Below are 19,208 nucleotides of genomic sequence, written 5' to 3'. Positions count from 1 at the left end.
CGCTACACTATAAACAAACCAAATCCGAATCCAATCGGACCAATAGCGACGTCTCTATGACAAAAAGTCTGTTTTTCAGAAAATCTGTTGGCTTCAGAAAACGGTTTGAGGTTTTCAAAATCAGTTTTCGGCACATGATAGTCCTCGACGAGCCTCACAATCGCCTCGCTTTGACCCCCCCTAAATTTCGACTCCTTCCCCCTGAAAAACGCGATGCAAAATAACCAACTGCGCGCTGCCAAGAGTCCAAACGCTTTTTCTAACACATTTCTGAAACAAATAATTGTTTCGGAACACGAAATAGTGCCTTTTTATCTTCAAGATTTTTCCTATGATATGGAAAAGACTGCAAGTCGATACGACTTCGGATAAGCCCTAAAAAAGGTGCCGAGTGCGAGGTGGTCGGTGTGCATTTTTGAAGTCCGGTCTAGCCTGGCGCCGGAATGCATGCGCAGAAGAGTGCGCAGAGCGCTGATCCCGGAGCTCTGCCAGAGAGGTTAGGATCTTCGAAGTTTAACGTTTTAATGTCATTTTAGCTCGATTTTTACAGTACCCCGCGTGGAGGTTGGTCTGTGTGGGAACATTGAATAACTAGGGCGAAAATTTACGAGTAATCTCACTCAAATGTAGCATACTGAGACATCGCAAGCACGGAGCCGAACCGGCGCGGACCAAGGCAGGTGACGAGTGACCATGGAGAATAGAGGGGATGGAGGACCGGCTGGGCCGCCTGGCGCCTGCGTTTTGGACTGCCGGCCGCGTCCGGGGGTTGGGAGTACGCCGCGCGGCCACCACGCGGCGCTGCGATCGCTATGCCTCCACTTTGCCGCGCCACAGCACAGCGTAGAGCCTTCAGACCACTATCTTTACTCACTACATTGTCCGAAATCGACCCCTTTCTGGAATGTCACTTTGAGTTAACATTTTATATGGGCTCCGAAAAGGTCCAGGGACAAGGCCGAATATACTTTTCCAGCGTACAATGTAAGTTTCTTCATGATAAAGCCTCATTGTCTTGTGGCCAAGTGCATGGGATCTCTGATGCAAGAAATTGGACAAAGTATTTGACTGAATTTTTTGGGTAAACTTATTGATGAGATTAAATCAGGATGCACTTCAATTTAAAACTATTAGTACCTCACTATTACCAATGCAAACATCCACAAACTGGAACATGATCTGGTGAGGTGTTTTTTGGGCTGATAAGACAATATTAGTACTCTCAACCAAAGTTTTACTTAGAACTTTCAGACTTCTCTTCCTTCGATTCTCTTGGAAAACTCCAGATTGGATGTAATATAACTGGAGGATAAATAGGCTGTTTAGCGGAAGAGCAAGCTAAGTCAATTTATACCAACGCTTCACTTTCACCAGGACCCTATTCTCAAAAATATTTAAAATAAAGTAGTGTAACATTTTTTATTATTATGATTGCCATCAGAGGGCTTGGTTACATGTGCAAAATTAGGCCACTCATAGAAGAGCTTTGAGTTATGCATATTTACGCAAAAAAATAGGTTGTTGCGTAAACCTTTATAACTTATGAATGATTGAGAGTTCAGGGTTCAAACTGCTGGTCTGATTTCAACTGATAGAAGGCCATTCCATCAAAGTCAAACAATTTTTTTTGGTGGGATAGATAGCTATCTGCACAGAAATATTTTGATAAACCATAATTATAGTGTAAATAGTCACCAAAAAAGTGAATACATGTTAAATTACTACTTTGGTGATGTATCTGAAATTTTACTTTGTTCAATAATATATCTTTAAATTTCCCAAATTTGTGAGGCCAAAAGCTTGCTGTAATTGCATGCACGCTGGAGCCGCTGACTTCAATGCAGGAATATCCAACTTACGTGGCACAATATTGCACTTATATTGTTCCCATATTGTTATTTTCCGTAATTCTACTCATATTAACTGGGACAAAACGGGGATATACTCTGATAAACCTTAAAAATGCAGCCATTCCACGCTGGTTTACATGAGTCTTCCCTAAGGACCCGGCGGGAACCAACCCAGAGTGGAGGCATAGCGATCGCAGCGCCGCGTGGTGGCCGGGCGGCGTACTCCCAACCCCCGGACGCGGCCGGCAGTTCATTTCTGACTCGCAGCCGATCCTCCATCCCCTCTATTCTCCATGGAGTGACGAGGCCAAGACCCGCTTCACCCTGAGGCCGCGCGCGACGGTGCTGCCATCTAGCGGTAGCTTTGCGGGGCGAATAGAGACATCACTGCCCCGTCATCATGCCGCCGCCCCGCCCTGAGCAGGCCGAGCGGCCCGAAACGGAGGAGGAGAGACAAAAACTTTTCTGAACGCCGCGCCCGAGGGCTTGCGTAACGATTCGGGGCGGGACGGGACGACGGGACGGCCGCCGGGTCGTTGCAGCACGACGCATCACCCGGTGAATCACGCACACACACGCACACACACGTGTACACACACACACACGCAGACACACACAGAGGCTCAAGCCCGAGCGTGCGAGGGATGGCCGACGTGGTTTTTACGCGCACTGCACTTTCCATTGAATCGTGAGGGCACGACTCGCAAGCAAAGCTGATACGTACTCAGTCTGCGGTATTCTTATGCCCGTCAGTAAAACTTGAGCCGAGCTTTTCAATAACGAAATTTCGCAACCGGAGAAAAAAGATGCTGATAAACGGCTCGGCCTTTGTTTGGACTGGCCTTTTATACCTCGGGCCGTCTGGCTCGAGAGCGGGGAGGCGGCAGGTCAACCTCATCGCGTCGCACCTGAAAATCGGAAGCCGTTTCTCACTTGACGCCGCCTTGCTGCCTTGCCGCCTTACGCAATAGGCCAGCCACGGCCAGCCCAGGCAAAGGAGGCAAAGGTTTGCCGGGTCCGCGCGGCGGGTAGCGGGAAGAAGGCGTGTCTGCCCCCCCCCCCTCTTGGCCTTCCCCGGCCCGCTACCTCCGCCACCGTAACGGCGCCGCCGCAGCCGCACCTGCCAGTGTAGTGCCACCGCGTGGTGCCGCCGTGTGGCAACACTAGTAGCCGGCCAGTGACACGCCGTGACACGCCGTGACATCCCAACGGCCGTTTTCCCGCCTGGCTTTGATCGCGTCGAACATCCACGGGGGAAGCAAGTTGAACGCTTCTCACTGAGTGCGGCGATGATTTTACTTGTTTCTCGGGCACGGCCGCCAAAAATGCCACCGGGACAACTTCTCGAAGTCAAGGGTGGATGGCGGATCCAGGAACGAGTTCAGGAGGGGGCGCAAAAGTCGCCTAGATACAGGCCAAGTGCATTTTTCAGACTGTCTTTCAGGCGGCCTATCCGCCTTCAGGGGGGCGACGCTCTGCCGCCTGCAGACTGATTCCGAGAGTCGTTTTCGTCGCGCTGCCTCTCTCGCACTCAACAGGTGCGAGAGAGACAGCGCGACGAAAACGACTCTCGGAATCGGTCTGCTGGATGCGCCTGCCCGGAGTAGGTACGAGCACCGGCAGTAGGAATGTATGTGTTCCCCACTAATGCGTTGCCGTTACTGTTCCAGGGCGACGACTCCGACGAGGACGACCAGTGCGCGCTGAGCGAGAACTGGACCTTCCAGCCCGAGTCCCGGCGCTGGTCGCGCGTGTGCGACGTGAGCGCGGAGCACGCCGAGCGGCTGCAGGCGTTGTCGGCGCAGGCCCAGCAGCAGGGCGACGGCCATGGCGACGCCCAGGGCCACGGCCAGGGCCACGGCCAGGGCCACGCCGACGCCGACAGGGGCCGGGACGCGGAGGGCGGCGGCGCCAGGGCGGCCGGCATGGACACGCCCCCCGCGTCGCAGTCGCACCTGCTGCAGGTGCCCGGCGCGCGCCCCTTGGGGCTCGACGCCCCGGCCGGCGGCTCGGCGCACGGCGAGGCGCACGGCGAGGCGCACAGCGAGGCGCGCAGCACCCTGGAGCCGCTGGCCGTGGAGCCCGTGGAGGGCGGCGACGGCGACGTGGTCATCTCGGCGGTGCGCTTCGGCAGCCTGCCCTTGGCGGGCATCGGCGGCCACGGCCTGCCCACCGAGTCCGACCTGCTGGCCGTGCGCTTCCGCCGCAGCGGCTCGGAGCGGCTGCGCGACGGCGCCAAGGCCCTGCTGCGCCGCATGGAGTCCCTCAAGACGCGGCGGCGCAAGCGGCAGAACCGCGAGGGCGTGGTGATCGGCAGCCCGCAGGTCCTGGACGTGGCCACCATGCAGCAGCGCATGCGCGACCTCAACTGCGTCGACGTGTCCCCCACGGAGCAGGCGCCGCCGGCCTTCCCGCCGCCCTCGCCCGGACGGGGCTCCTCGCCGTCGCCGTCCTCGGACCACGGCAACACCAGCGGCAACGCCAGCGGCGGCTCGCAGGTAAGCCGTCACTTCGCGCCGTAGCGCGGCATAGTGGACCAGAAACCGGCGGAGGCGGCCAAAATTCTAGACGCGTTTTGAGCTCCCGAGTCGCTAAATAGGAAGCGAATCGAACGTGTGACCCCACCAATGGATTGCTCTCCGAACGGGGAGTCCATTGGTGGGGTCACACGTTCGGTTTGAGGCCCATTTGGCGACTCTGGAGCTCAAAACGCGTCTAGAGTTTTGGCCGCCCCCGCCGGTCTTCTGGCCCACTGTGCGCTGCAGACTGATTTCGAGAGTCCTGTGCGTCTCTCTGTCTCTCGCGCCCAGCACCATTGCGAGAGAAACAGCGCGACGATAACGACTCTCGGAATCAGTCTGATTGGTAGACCTGAGGCGCACTTTTACGCCTTCCTTCAAGCGTAGTGGTCGCTACACGCGACTTGTTGTATGCTCGAATGAAGCTTCGCTTCAGTTCCACCAGTGATCTGCGCTCCAGTTTTATCAGTGCACCCCCACGCCGCTCACGCCTCCCTTGGGCCCCTTGCTGTCTCCAGGGCTCGCTGTCCCGGCCGTCGCGCTTCACGCGCGCCACCCGCCGCCTGCTGAGCCGCGACAACACGGACCCCGGCACGGCGGGCTCGGCCTTGGGCTCGGCCTTGGGCTCGGCCGGCGCGTCGCTGTCCGACTCGGAGTGCCACCCGGCCAGCTGGCGGCAGTGCTACCTCAAGGACGCCAACAGCAACAACACCAAGGTGCTCGAGCTGGTGCCCGGGGCCGCGGCGGGCTGCCCCGGCCCGGACGCCGAGGACGACCACGGACAGGCCGCGAGGAAGCGGCCCGCCAGCGAGCGCAGCGCCAGCGGCCACCCCCGCGGCCAGGGCCAGCCCCACACCCGGACGGGCAGCCTCCGCGACAGGGACAAGGCGTCGCCAGGCTTCCGAAGAGGTCAGTGTAGGAGAATGCACTTGAATGAGGAACACACTGGTAGAACAAAGGCCCCTCACCGGTTGACGTCATTACGGGGAGAAACGCGCTGTCCGCTCTGGAAACGTATCGGCGGTACTTCGTGCTGTTTCAGGGGCATGAATTGACTTTGGTGTCACAGAACAGTCATGCCAAAAATTGGCGTGACTTCTCAAGTCATGCCGTTTTTGGCCGATTTTTGGCGCGAAGTTTTTGTCATGCCTTAATTTGGCCATGTGTACGGCCATTCAATTTTCATTTCAGTGACGCGATAATTTTATGCCTTTGTTCTACCAGTGCAGCCTTTGATTTGTGTGCGCGAGCTGGGGTCACGGTGCGTCTCTTTCCTGTGCCACAGGTATCTCGGTTGAAAGCGGCCACACCGTCCACCCGACGCCGCCCGCCTCCATGCCGCCTCCGCCCTCCCCCGTGCGGACCAGCATCATCCCCAGCACCCCCCTCGGCACGCCGCTCGGCACGCCGCTCGGCACGCCCCTGGACGACATGAGGAGCAGCACGTACGACAACGTGCCCGCGGCGCCGGCCTCCCCGGGGTACGCGTCGTCCGCGTCGCCGACGTCCCCCGGCCACGCGGTGCAGGCCGGCCTCCACGCGCGCGCGCAGCCCTCGCACAGCGCGAGCCCCACCCCGGACCGCTCGCCGCAAGGTTGGCCTCGCATTCCATCACGTGTTTAGCTCTTGTTGCTGTTTTCATGAAGTTGTGACAAAAAATGTGTCTTCCCTTTCCTTAGACATTTGGATGGCTTCTGCGGCGGAACTGTCTGCTAGTCACGATTCCAACAGTACTTTGGCATCACAACCAGACAGTGAGCGAGAGGACAGTGAAGGAAATACCAAACACAGGTGATTAGCAGGATTTACTTGTCCTGTTAAAATCAAATTTGTATTTAAGCCCTTTGTCTTACTTGTTTCTTTTGTGTCTGTTTTTTGCTGTGTATCAGTAGAGGGACTGTCGTTCGATGGCATAGCTTCCAGCGAGGTTCCACTGGAAGACCGGATTCACTGGGGCCCACTGGGTCTGTTGGACCTTCTCCAGGAAGGGTGTCTGTTAGTGCACTGTCATGTGGTCAGCTCTTGGTTTTGAGGAAATTAGCTCTCTTGAGACTAACTGCCTGCATGGAGCGGTACTGTCCCACACACCGCACAGGCTGGAACTGGGAGCTGCCAAAATTCATCCGCAAAATTAAGGCTCCAGACTACAAAGGTACTTACATGCATTATTCTAGTGGAAAATTTCTTTCATGATTCAATTGAAAATTCTTATGACTAAAATTGTCTTGTTATTTTTACAGACAAGACAGTCTTTGGTGTTCCTCTCTTATTGTCGCTGCAAAGGTGTGGGCAAGCCCTACCTCCAGCAATCCAGAAGGCTCTGCGGTGGCTTCGGGCCAATGCCCTTGACCAAGTTGGAATTTTCCGGAAATCTGGAGTGCGATCTAGAATACAACGACTGAAAACTGCTGTTGAAACTCAAGGGGAAGATGTTTCCTTTGAGGGTCAGCAGGCATATGATGTTGCTGACATGGTGAAACAGTTTTTCCGTGAGCTTCCAGAAGCTCTTCTCACTAATAAACTATCAGAAACCTTCATTTCTATTTTCCAACGTAAGTTCTCTACAGGTTTTTTTTCCTTTCAATAATTGCTTGAGTTTAGTCGTAATAAATTTATTTTGGCTTCTTTGATTCAGATGTCCCACAAGGGGATAGAGCAGAAGCAGTTAGTTGCGTGCTGTTGCTGCTACCTGATGAGCATAGAGAAGCACTGCGAGCTCTTCTAGAATTCCTTGCAACTGTCACCACCAGAGCTGATGTCAATCAAATGTCTGCAAGCAATTTGGCTGTATGCTTGGCACCATCTCTCCTCAGACTGCATCACCATTCTCCTACATCATCATCACCTTCGTCACCTGCGGGTCGTTCAACTTCTGCCAGTCCCAGGCGGAGGAATAAAAGTATTGGAGCTCCAGATCCTAGAGAGCTTGGTGAAAACCGTGCTGCTCACGATTGTGTCCTTCATTTGATCCGGTGTCATAGGGATCTGTTTTCGGTAAGCTATCGAATTTAACTAAGATCCTCTTTGATGATCATGTTCTTTCTTGACATTTATTGTTTATAAAAGAACTCATTCATACTTATATTTCATAAATTGTCTTTTTTCATTTCAGGTCACTGAGGAAACCTTGGCACAATGCCATTTCACGTACATGGATGAAAGTGTACCTGTGGCTCTTGAGGAGCTTGGTTCTGAGTTAAGTCAGGATTGGCGGGGATATCTGCATGCATGTGTGAATGCCCTGCTTAGAGAGGCACGCGATCGGTGAGTAACAATAAGCACTATTTATTTGTTATCAACTTTTAAAAAATATTTTTTCCCACAATAACTTTATTGTTCTATTTTCCTCCTAGAAGTCGTGGGTGGGTTAGTGTGAGCGGTGGTCCAGAGCCTGCTGTTGATGTGGCATATCGCAAAGTTGGGGATGGACACCCTCTGAGGCTGTGGCGTGTTTCAACAGAAGTTGAAGCTCCCCCTGGAGAACTTCTGCAAAGAGTGTTACGTGAACGTCATTCATGGGATCAATCTCTTTTGAAGTGGCGGGTTGTCGCAAGACTGTCTGAGCAGACAGAAGTATTTCAATATGTTTGTGCTGATATGCCACCACTTCCCAACAGAGACTATTGTGTTGTGAGGTATGTACAATATTTTTATACTAAGTTCCTTGGAGTTTTCTCAATAGTTTTTAATATACTGTGATTTCATGTTGCTTCCTTATTGTTTTACAGATCCTGGAGATCAGATTTGCCTAAAGGGGCATGTGTAGTGGTTGAAACTTCCGTGGAGCATGTGCATGCACCTCTCCTTCCAGGTGGTGTTCGTGGCATTGTTTTGGCAAGCCGATACCTCATTGAGCCTTGCGGGTCTGGAAAATCTCGCATAATGCATCTTTCTAGAGTTGATACAAAGTAAGCTGCACGTTTCCATGCCAAATTCCAACTCATCACTCCTTTATCCTTGATGCTTATTTTTGACATACTGATTTTTTTTCCTGCAGGGGTCGAACACCTGAGTGGTACAATAAAAGCTATGGACACCTTTGTGCCCAGCATCTTGCCAGGATCAGAGCATCTTTCCGACACAATGCAGAGGGACCTGAAAGCAAGGTCTGACTGTTAGCCCCGGCCCTGTCGACGTCCCAGTCTTGGGATTGCTCACAGGGCCACTCACCCTCGCAGTCCCCAGCCCGCTCTGTGAGTCGAGCCCAGAGCTGCTCCCCAAATCACTCACCATGCCATTCCTCTAGCCGCTCTGATCTCCTTCAAGTAGAAGAGGAAAGCAGTGATTTGTCAGACTAGGCTGACTAGATTGAGAAACATTTTTATTTGTCAAGCATTGACATGTTCTATGATACAGTTGTGCATCCTTTGTATGCAGGCATTATCTCAATCTTTGTTGAAGTGATTGATTGTGGTATGGAACAAAATGTGAAAAGAGTGCATGTTTGTACATTATGAGAGTTACTCTGTTCGTGTACAAATTGTAGAGGTATTCTTTTAAGTGCTAGGATTAGGTCTAATCAGTCTATACAAACCTTAACAACTGAGAATCGCAAGGTGATGCTCAAGTCACACCCATCCATACCATTTAGTTCACTTACACTACATTAATTATCTCAGTGTCTGCTTTCCTCCATGTGATTTTAGCATAGTAATTAAGTTTATTATTGTTGCATATCTTAAAAGTTTATTTGTAAATTTTATTGGAAGAAATTCTGAATTTGTGTGTATGAAACCTGTGTGAAGATTTATATAGTTATTGTAATTGTCATCTTAATTTTTCCCAAAGGATGTGTGTTGTGGGTATTAAAATTTGTGAGCAGTGGAATATATAACCATATTTGCCAGAACCAAAAATTTTTTGTCTGTAGGTAATTGCCATACCTACTTGTTTTAGTTGTTTTTAAAATGTTTTAATGTACTCCCTGTTAAAGTATAAGATGTGGTGCAAATGAACTTCCAGAATTCAGGGTGTTCATCAGTAAGCTAGTCACAAAACACAGTAAGAACTTGTCCTGTTATTTGATTGTTGTAATTTTTTTTTTAGTAGCTCAGGGATGTGAAGGATTGAGAAAAATATAAACAAGTGTCACTGTGTGAAAATATTTGAGTGGGACCATAGCTGAGTCATCAAAAGAGATTGTGCTAAAGTGATGATTTTTCTTTTCAATGTCATTTAACTTTTTTTGCCCGAATGACAGGTGAATTTTGAATGTGAATTTCAGTTCTCTCCAAAGCATTTAATAGTATGTTGTTGTTGTTGTTGTTTCTTTAGGGATTTTTGTCTTTTAATGCATTCACTTACCATTCCTCATCAGTTTTGTAACTTTTTAAAATGTGTGTTCATGAGTACCTCAGTTTTTGATATATTTTTATTTAAAGTAAAAAAAAAAAGAATGTTTTGAGACCGAATGTCTGCATTTCTTTTCTTCATTTTTTTGTCAAGTCTGGAAAACACAATGGTGTAAAGACCAAGTGTAAACCTTTCACTAAAATCATTGTATTTATCTATTTTTCATAAATGCATTAAAAATATTTTGTATCAGTGACTTGGGGCGTTTTTCTACCCTTTTTTTCTTAATCACGATGTGCAATCTAGAAACACGATATTCGAAAAGCAAAGAAGCACTCGCAGCACCTGTCTAAAACGCCGTGACATAGGCAACCCATTACACACACGTACACGTACGCGCCAGCTTAGGCAACCCAATTTACACTGTACCCGCACGACCTGTGTGTGCGGCGCAAATGCCGTTCGGAGTGGAGAACGTCAAAATTCCACTACTGGAAGCCTCATTGCCGATTATGATCACCGCGCTGTTAAAACTCTCGCGCTCCAACCCAGAGACACACTTGATATCTGTGTAAACAATATGGCCTTGAAGGCGCGGGGAGCGTCGTTCGTTGGTTCCCGTCGATAGGGCAAATCAATACAGAACGAAACTGCAGATGTCCTGAATGAGCTACAAACATCTAATAATGGGAAGGAGAGCTGTTGCTCAATCTTCCCCTTCCTTTGTTGTTGTTTTTCATTCTTTCAATTTTAACGTCGACGAAAGTAGGCTACAACAGCTGATACGCGAAAGGGCGCGGAACAACTAGGATATCCGTACAACACAGGCAGGGGTGCTTCTTTCACCAACTCCAAAAAGAGACAAAGAGCATCAAAGTCACTCTGACTTGTGTCTTACTTGTGCACAAACTTTGAATGAAATACTCTCATTTGTATTTCTTCAAACTAAGAAGGAGAATTTCCGACCACAAGCCGTAAAATTCACAATGTCTTTATTGATTGTCAACTAAGTCTGTTGGCAGCCATGCGCGACGCGCACAGCCACCAAACTTCGTAATCAACATGGCGATATTGTTAAAGTATGTTGTGTACGCAGTAGTTGTGCCGATTTGTTCACTGTTCACTTGTTCACAATCTTGTTAACTGCAGTTTTGCGGTGCAGTCCTCCTTCACTCCAGCCCGTGAACGCTAGCTTTTCAGTTTTGGATTATGTGTTAAGGGCTGCGTACAGGTAAATACCCTTGCGGAAGTCGTACTTGCCTACTCAGCTGTGAGGGGGTGTTGTCATCTGCAGTGTTGTAGGTTATAGATCTACGACTTAAATTATTACCGAATCATCTTGGAGAAAGGTTCAGTACTGACATTATTAATTTCTATTCAGGAAAAAGCGTTTTCAAAAGAACCCGTGATTAACCTCTACTTTATAAAATTCCCATGTACACTGATAGTTTTTTTTCAGTGAAATTGTTTTGCTATTGTTTGTTCATTTATTTCGTGCTAATTGGACAAAAGGCAGCATTCATAATCACATTATTTTTATCCTTTAGTAACCTTCAACGCTTTTGAAGTCCGCCAAGATGTTAAAAAATGGCAGTTTTGTGTCTCATATTCATGTTCGAGTGTCGCACTTCTTGTGTTGTCACTTTGTTTTATCTTTGCACAGACTCGGTTATATTTGCTACAGAACACTGCCTTATTGGTCATTTGAGTCTTGCTGTCTTTCCAGTTATGAATGTCCTGCCAATCAATTGCCCATGTCGAACCCATTCGGTACACTCTTACCGCTTGTATATCATTTATCAGCATAATCTGTGTTCAAACCTGCCAAGATTTATCTGAGCAACTATGGTCAGACTAACCCACTCTAGTTTCATTGATTATTATTTTGCAGAGTTTGATTGTTATACACAAACTTTACATCAAATGCAGAACAATGTCGGGTGCTGCTCAGAAGGGCAGAGGTAATTGTTCAATCTTTCAAAAGAACTTAATTAGTTGTAATTTCTTATCTTTGTAACTTACTCCATCTTTTTTATGTGACTCCAGGTCGTCTCTCCCGAAGTAAATCTTGCACATGGTGTGCAGAAAAAGGCCTTTCTTTAAATTTCATTTTCCCTGCTAGAAATGGGCAAAAGGAGTTCTGTTCTTCCGTCTGCCTTGCAGAATTTCGCAAAGCTTATAACAAGGTAAGATATGTTCACACTTTACTTTGGTGGTTTTTCTCCTGCATTTTATCTTATCCCCCTAATGATTTTTCTGACACCCAGGGCTCATGTTTGTATTGTGATGCTGTAATTAATGGTGCACCAGTATGTCTGGATGGAAATGCATCAAAGCACTTCTGCAGCCAAAGCTGCCTGGACAAATTTGTCAAACGAGAAAACAGTACTAAATGTAAGTGCAAATCTGGGACGCAAATTAAAGTCTTATTTTGTTATGTACAACTTTGACGCGAATACAACTAATTTTCCCACCTTTTTATTTTTTAAGTGAGCAATGGGTCATCAGGATCTACACCAAATGGTAATGCTACTGCTGTGGCACCTTCTACACCAACAGTCTCTTCGACAGTCCTGCCTGTAGCTTCACCTGCTGCATCAGCAGTGTCTGTATCATCAAATGACGACTCTGTTGGTTCTGCTGATCCCAAAGGAAATAACATCCCATTAGAGTTGGAAACTAAACCAAACCATCAAACTGCAGACACAGGATTAACATTTGCCAATGTGCCAAGTCCCAATATGAGTGCCTATGAGCCATTTGATTGGAAAAGCTATATGAAGGAATCAAATAGCCAGCCTGCCCCTGCTCATTGTTTTAAGCAGGTTTGAAATTTTTTCCATTCTTTCCTCCTACCTTTCTTTTCCAAGGAGAGAGATTTTTTATTTCTATTGTTCCACATTGCAGTCACCAACGCCTCCACAAAATGATTTTAAACTTGATCAAAAACTGGAAGCTCTAGACCCTCGAAATCTAACATCGACATGTATTGCAACTGTGGTTGGAATTTTAGGACCACGCTTAAGATTGCGCTTGGATGGATCAGATAATAAAAATGATTTCTGGCGATTGGTGGATTCCAATGAAATACATCCAATAGGTCACTGTGAAAAAGGTGGAGGGATGCTTCAACCTCCATTAGGTGGGTTTACTTCTTCATGGTTGTTTTCCTTAATTCTGTCAATAAATGCCATTGATTCCAATATTTTTGTTGTTACAGGTTTCCGTATGAATGCGTCCATGTGGCCACAGTTTCTAGTCAAGACACTCGGCCTGGCTGTTATGGCCCCTCATAAAGCATTTAAACGGGAACCTCCCTCTCCTGGTACCAATCATTTTCAAGTTGGCATGAAACTAGAAGCTGTGGACAAGAAAAACCCCATGCTCATATGCACAGCCACTGTGGGTCAGTACACTTCATTTTTCAACTTTTGATCACAATGACACTTGATTTTTGAATTTACAGCAACTTCTCTCTTTTGGTTTAGGTGAAGTAAAGAACGAATTAGTACACGTGACTTTTGATGGTTGGCGAGGTGCATTTGATTACTGGTGTCGCTATGATTCAAGAGACATATTTCCTGTTGGCTGGTGTGCTAAGAGTGGACACCCTTTACAACCTCCTGGAAAGAAAGGTAATCTTAGCCCCTTTTTAATGTGCTTGACAATTGTGTAATTCCTAATTAAATTTAGGAGAATGTGTTCTGATCTTGCCTTATTGTGCCTTGCAGCTCAAGGTGGCACAAACCGATACCGCGCGCGCACCAGTAATGTACAACCTACAACCATGGTGCCAGCAGTAACAGAGTCTGATGAGAACACGCCTCTATCAGTCAGGAAAGAGCAGTCCAAAACGCCAAGCACTGTGGGATCTCCCACAAGTCCTAATCCTCCATCCACTCCTGTGTCTCCGAACACAGCCTCTGTTTCACCAGTCTTAAAAGCCTCTCCACCCATGAAGCCAAATCAAATTATTCCTAGTGCAGTTTCTCCTCCGACAAAACCTGTGACACCCCCTAGTAACATTCAAGTAACCCCGCCAGAAAATTCACAGAATTTGGCTTCAAAACAAAATACAGTTGTCCCACCTGGTGCACCATCTGGTGCACCGTCTGGTGCACCGTCTGGCAATGTATTGCCAGATAGCCTTCCTTCACCCTCTCAAACCAATGGTGTTGCATCTACTGTCAACTCAAATCTTGTTTCGTCGTCACAGCAAAGAAATGATAATGAAGGTGCGCAAATGTGTAGAAATTTTGAGATCATTTGGATTTTATTTTTTTGCGGAACTGGACATAATTTTATTTTTGGTATACTTTCAGTTCGAATATATGTTAATTCTACATGCAAGACAGGACCCTATATGGACAAGGAACGTGTGCGGAAAATGCCCTCTGTATTTGGTCCTAGTGGTCTGAAGGGAGTGCTCCGAAATTGTGTTCAGTCATTGGTGGATGCAGCTTCTGATCGAAGTGCAATTTATGGCATGTTACGGCAAGGGCAAGGCAAAGTTCTCATTTCTGGTATGCACTGATAATGTTTTCATTTTTATCGTGAATTTCAAACTTTTCTTTTGATTTATTACAAATAGTGACTTTAAATTTTGTATTAATTTGTCTTTGGCAGTTCCTCTGGAAACACAAACTGTCAAACTGCGCTTGCCAGTTATTCCAACCGAATTGGAACTGTGGACATTTCTAGAAATTTTGACTGAAGAAATGCAATGCTGTTCAAATTTTTTAACCAGAGAACCTACTGTTTGTGAACATTGTGCTTCCTCCAACCAAGGTATGTTTCCTTTTTTTAGTTTTTTAAGCAGTCAGTTTGATATCCATATAAAGGATACTAATATTTACTTGGTTTTCTTTTTATTAGATGATGAGGCCTTAAGAACATCTCAGAAACGGAGATTCTCAGCGCAGACCTCTGAACCTGTCAACAACAAGAGAGCTAATCTTATTCAACCCAAAGGTTTGGCTGGAAGTAATCAGACAAGTCCAATCCCTCCTCAACATTCTGCTCGATCGTCACCTACAGTGGCTGCTGCTCCAGTTGTTCGTCATGCCTCACCAGGTAATATGCACTTTCCAGGCATTGCATTTTTTGTCAGGCTCAAACATCAGCCGTAGCAGTTGTTGGAAAACCTTGTTGGACACTAAAAAAAATTTATTTTATAGCCCAAGTTGCTGCAACCTCTACTACAGCAAATGATGAGCAGTCAGCTCCAAGAACTCTACCAACTGAAGCTATCGAATGGACCATAGAAGATGTGATTTGGTACATTACATCAACTGATCCAAACATGGCTGTGTATGCTGACCTCTTCCGAAAACATGTAAGTTACTTACTCTTGGTGATATGTTACTTCTATTTCATGCGTGGTAGGTTTATCACAATGTCTGTGTCTTGTTTTTTGTTTATTCAGGAAATTGATGGCAAAGCACTTTTACTCCTGAACTCAGATATGATGATGCAATATATGGGCTTAAAACTAGGCCCTGCCCTTAAAATTTGCAACTTGGTTCAAAGAGTCAGCCGATCAAGGGGTCGAACCTGTATGTTTAGGTGAAATATACTACAGTAGTTCCTGTCATAACTATTTGTTTGCATTGTCCCATCGTGCGCCTGATTGCGGCTCCAGCATGTTCTTGTTCTTTGTTTTCTTAAATCTATAACTGTACATAGGAACAGTATACAGTACTATCACTGTTATCGGTAGCAGGACTTGTATGTCTGTCTATGAAAATTTAATGGTTTGCCCTTCTCTAGACTAATTCTGCTGAAGTTTTAGAGTACCTGCTACTACACAAATTTAAGCCAATAGCAATGCCTATTGCAAGGAGCATTGCTTTGTTACTGACATTATAATTGAAAATTATGCATGCAGCTGTCTTACTGAGTCAAAAAAGCAACCTCCAAAGTTAACAATTTTGTGGTCCTCCTGTCTATTTTGTATAGGCAATACCCATTCTTTTTTTCCCCTGATCTATGAAATTAGTCAACTATGTCGTGTCTTTGATAATGAATTAAATTTGTTGTTGACGCAATTTCTGGTCCAGGCATTGATCATGTTAAAAATCAAAGTAGCTGTTTATTTTTATAACAATGCCTCTCAAATGTTTATTCACGTCATCTTACGAGTGAATATAGCCCTGTAAATTACCCCTACAGCTTATTTGTGATCTACTGTTTATTTCTCATAAAGAAGTTAATGTGGCTGTGTTGTTGTAAACCCATTCCTTGTGTGTATAAGTATTTTCTGTGTAGATGTCACTGTGCTACACAAGTAGAAATAAATGTTTTGTTGATCTTTTTTATTTTATTTAGAGAAAAATGTTTCAGTACTGTTTACCATTGAAAAATTATACTAACATACTGTGTGATTCGGGTAAGTTTGGCCAATACAATAGGATGGCAGGAAGACCCTTCAACAAACATTTTTCTTATTTGGACCTATGGATGCAAACGCCTTTGGACAGAGCTAGTGGGTTGTGTGCAGGGCCTCACAGGATGACGCTGTGTTCAAGGGTGTGTCCTGGATCTCTCCAAAACAATCAAGGCTGCTAGATGCAGACAAAAAAAGAATAAATGTAAAGCAACCTTTGGTAACATGTGTTGGGACTGTTTGTGCTCATAGGTCCCAATGTGAAAAGTGCTTGTAGGGCTCCTCCTTTCACCCTTATTTTGGCCCAACGAACTAGAATCAACCTGTATTGCCCAATCTTATGTACAGTAGTTGCGGGAAATTGTAAATCATGTATGAAGACTGTGAAGAGTTGTTTAAGTCATCTGCACAAGCAGGCGAATGGATTATGCTGATTGTTGACACGGAAGGTTCCATTTGTTTGTTGTAGCTGTATTTTTTTAAGATATTGTTAAGCCCTATGCGAGCTCTAGAGAATGGATAATGTTGGGTATGGATTCTTTGCTTATGGCATGTTTAGACAAGGAAGTTTCCTTAGTACCTGGCAAAACTTGTAATTAGATCATTCTTCAAAGTGTTTTAACTCTCTAGTTTTTCGTACTACAACACCTTGGAGAAGTGCGGATACAGTCTTCTGTGATGTGTATGAAAAAAATAAAGTATGTGGGTAGCTGTGATTGATTTCCATTCAATGACCTTCCCGTTCCAGGAGACGGTACGAGCAAGTAGAAGCAAAGTACGAGTATAATTTTGGGCGGTTCAGAACGAGTGTTTCATTGGCTCAGAGGGCATAGGTGTTGACCGCTCTGGGAGAGGACCTGGGTTCGACTCCCAGGCGTGGCTATAGGGTGATAAGATGAGCCATGGGATCAAAACGGAACGCCCAAGGCATGCCAACATTTTCCTCGGTTTTCTTCTCACTATCAGAGTAAGATTGAACGAAGCCACAGTAAGTGTCCCCGTGGCTCGGGCGTTTGAGGTCTTACGCTGCCAGAACGGTTCAGGATCGCGTCCCAGACGCCGAAATCTTTTCTTCATTTTATCGATCGAACCCGGAACCTGAGTTCGTGGCGGGATCAATCGGGGCGCCATGCCATGGTGGCTGAGTGGTTTGAGGTGCCGGCCGGCCTGATGAAGAGATGGTTCGATCCCCAGTCTCTTCAATATTTTCTTCACTTTAGCGCTTTGATCGGATACAAGAGCGCGTTTCGGTCCAGCCACTAACAAGCAACCTCGTGGCTGAGTGTGCTAAGGCGTTGGCCGCCACAAGGAGGATATGGGTTCAAATCCCGGCATCTCCAAAATTTTCGTCCGTCTAACGCTTCAATCTGGTAAAAAGGCGTCGTGTTTCGGGCGACGAAATCACAAGTGGCTTCGTGGCTGAGTGGTCTAAGGCGTGGAACGTCACAGGGAAGTCCTGGGTTCGACTCCAAAGTGGTACATTCTTTTCCCGAGTTTACTTCCCAAACCTTGTACAATCACACTAAGAATAGGTGGCTGTAACCGATGTGTTACGGTAGCTCAGTTGGTAGAGCATTGGATACGTGGCAGGAGGACCTGGGTTCAACTCCCAGGGAAGTCAAGAGGCAAGGTTCACGTGCGAAGTGGCGCGGGAAGCACTCGGGTTCAAATCCCGGGGTAATCAAGAGGCAAGGCTCACGTGTCAGTTGGCACGGGAAGCACTCGGGTTCAAATCCCGGGGTAGTCAACAGGCAAGGCTCACGTGTTAGTTCGCACGGGAAGTACTCGGGTTCAAACCCCGGGCAAATCAAGAGGCAAGGCTCACGTGTCAGTTGGCACGGAAAGAACTCGGGTTCAAACCCTGGGCAAATCAAGAGGCAAGGCTCACGTGTGATTGTGCACGGGAAGCACTCGGGTTCAATCCCCGGGCAAGTCAAAAGGCTGGTCTCACGTGTCAGTTGACACGGGAAGGGAAGCGCACGGGTTCGATACCCGGGCAAGTGACAGCGCGAGGGGTAATTGTGGGTGGGCACGCGAAGAACCTGGGTGCAACACTCAGGCACATCAAGTGGCAAAGAACATGAACTGTCGCCCGCCATTAGAAAATTTTGGATTCAAACCACAACCATATCATGCGAAGTTATAACTGTCGGCAGATATGTTCCAAATAAAACTCCGATGCACTGGACAAAATTAAAACTAGCCTGCAAGGCGTTCACATCTATGTAATACGTTTTAAACTTTCCCCTTTTTTTGGTCTAAAAAAATGAGCTTTGAGTACTTTATCACGACGCGATTATATATAACACTTATGTGTCTCGTATTTATTTCTGGGCGTCGTGAGTTAAACCCGACGTTTAAAAATCAAATTCTAAATTTTGAGTGAAGTGAAATTCACTGACGTACGACGGCTACTTTGTTCATTGGACGGGTTGAAGTCAATCATTCCGTGAACAGATCGACACGACGACTTGATGGTTGTATCATCCTTTGTCGGGCGACAGCTGCAGCTTGCCTCTCGATGTGCCTGGCAGTAGACCCCAGATCCTTTTCGTACCGGCCGACGCGGCGTGCCTCTTTCCTCTTGATATGCCTGGGAGTTGAACCCAGGTTCTTCGCGTGCCAACCGACACGTGCTCCTCGCCTTTTGACTAGCCCGGGAATCGAACCCGTGTACTTCCTGTCGCATGTCATCCGACACGTGAGGCCTGCCTTTTGACTTGCCCGGGGTTTGAACCCGAGTGCTTCCCGTGCCAACTTACACGTGAGCCTTGCCTCTTGATTTGCCCAGGGTTTGAACCCGAGTTCTTTCCGTGCCAACTGACACGTGAGCCTTGCCTCTTGATTTGCCCGGGATTTAAACCCGAGTACTTCCCGTGCGAACTAACACGTAAGCCTTGCCTATTGACTACCCCGGGATTTAAACCCGAGTACTTCCCGTGCCAACTGACACGTGAGCCTTGCCTCTTGATTACCCCGGGATTTGAACCCGAGTGCTTCCCGTACCACTTGGCACGTGAACCTTGCCTCTGGACTTCCCTGGGAGTTGAACCCAGGTCCTCATGCCACGTATCCAACGCTCTACCAACTGAGCTACCGTAACACATCGGTTACAGCCACCCATTCTTAGTGTGATTGTACAGGGTTTGGGAAGTAAACTCG

At 47.2% G+C, this 19,208-nt stretch overlaps 2 protein-coding genes across 2 annotated transcripts in view; both read left to right on the top strand.

The window, feature by feature from the left end:
• LOC117652769 (stAR-related lipid transfer protein 13) overlaps positions 1–9,917 on the top strand; it is a gene marked incomplete at its 5' end in the record, with an annotated part of 206,223 nt that extends 196,306 nt beyond the window's left edge. The window contains 12 exons of the mRNA XM_034397862.1: positions 3,521–3,673; positions 3,914–4,348; positions 4,888–5,278; positions 5,655–5,963; positions 6,049–6,160; positions 6,262–6,521; positions 6,610–6,921; positions 7,005–7,363; positions 7,482–7,633; positions 7,723–8,004; positions 8,098–8,277; positions 8,367–9,917. Coding sequence (XP_034253753.1) covers positions 3,521–3,673; positions 3,914–4,348; positions 4,888–5,278; positions 5,655–5,963; positions 6,049–6,160; positions 6,262–6,521; positions 6,610–6,921; positions 7,005–7,363; positions 7,482–7,633; positions 7,723–8,004; positions 8,098–8,277; positions 8,367–8,481 — 3,060 coding nt within the window. The remainder of the gene's footprint in view (positions 1–3,520; positions 3,674–3,913; positions 4,349–4,887; positions 5,279–5,654; positions 5,964–6,048; positions 6,161–6,261; positions 6,522–6,609; positions 6,922–7,004; positions 7,364–7,481; positions 7,634–7,722; positions 8,005–8,097; positions 8,278–8,366) is intronic.
• A 771-nt stretch (positions 9,918–10,688) lies between these two features.
• Positions 10,689–16,762, top strand: LOC117652868 (polycomb protein Scm). The gene is made up of 15 exons (XM_034398040.1): positions 10,689–10,740; positions 10,811–10,892; positions 11,553–11,622; positions 11,708–11,847; positions 11,929–12,055; positions 12,152–12,486; positions 12,569–12,803; positions 12,882–13,067; positions 13,150–13,296; positions 13,393–13,896; positions 13,984–14,184; positions 14,288–14,449; positions 14,537–14,734; positions 14,839–14,996; positions 15,087–16,762. Exons 3-15 carry the CDS (start codon positions 11,595–11,597, stop codon positions 15,228–15,230), a joined length of 2,565 nt encoding a protein of 854 aa, XP_034253931.1. The 5' UTR covers positions 10,689–10,740; positions 10,811–10,892; positions 11,553–11,594; the 3' UTR covers positions 15,231–16,762.
• The last annotated feature ends 2,446 nt before the right edge of the window (positions 16,763–19,208 follow it).

This window comes from Thrips palmi, unplaced genomic scaffold (assembly GCF_012932325.1).
Source record: "Thrips palmi isolate BJ-2018 unplaced genomic scaffold, TpBJ-2018v1 HiC_scaffold_7, whole genome shotgun sequence".
Taxonomy (NCBI): Eukaryota; Metazoa; Arthropoda; class Insecta; order Thysanoptera; family Thripidae; genus Thrips; species Thrips palmi.
The sequence above is the reverse complement of the archived record's forward strand: the minus strand, read 5'-3'. Positions and strand labels throughout refer to the sequence as shown.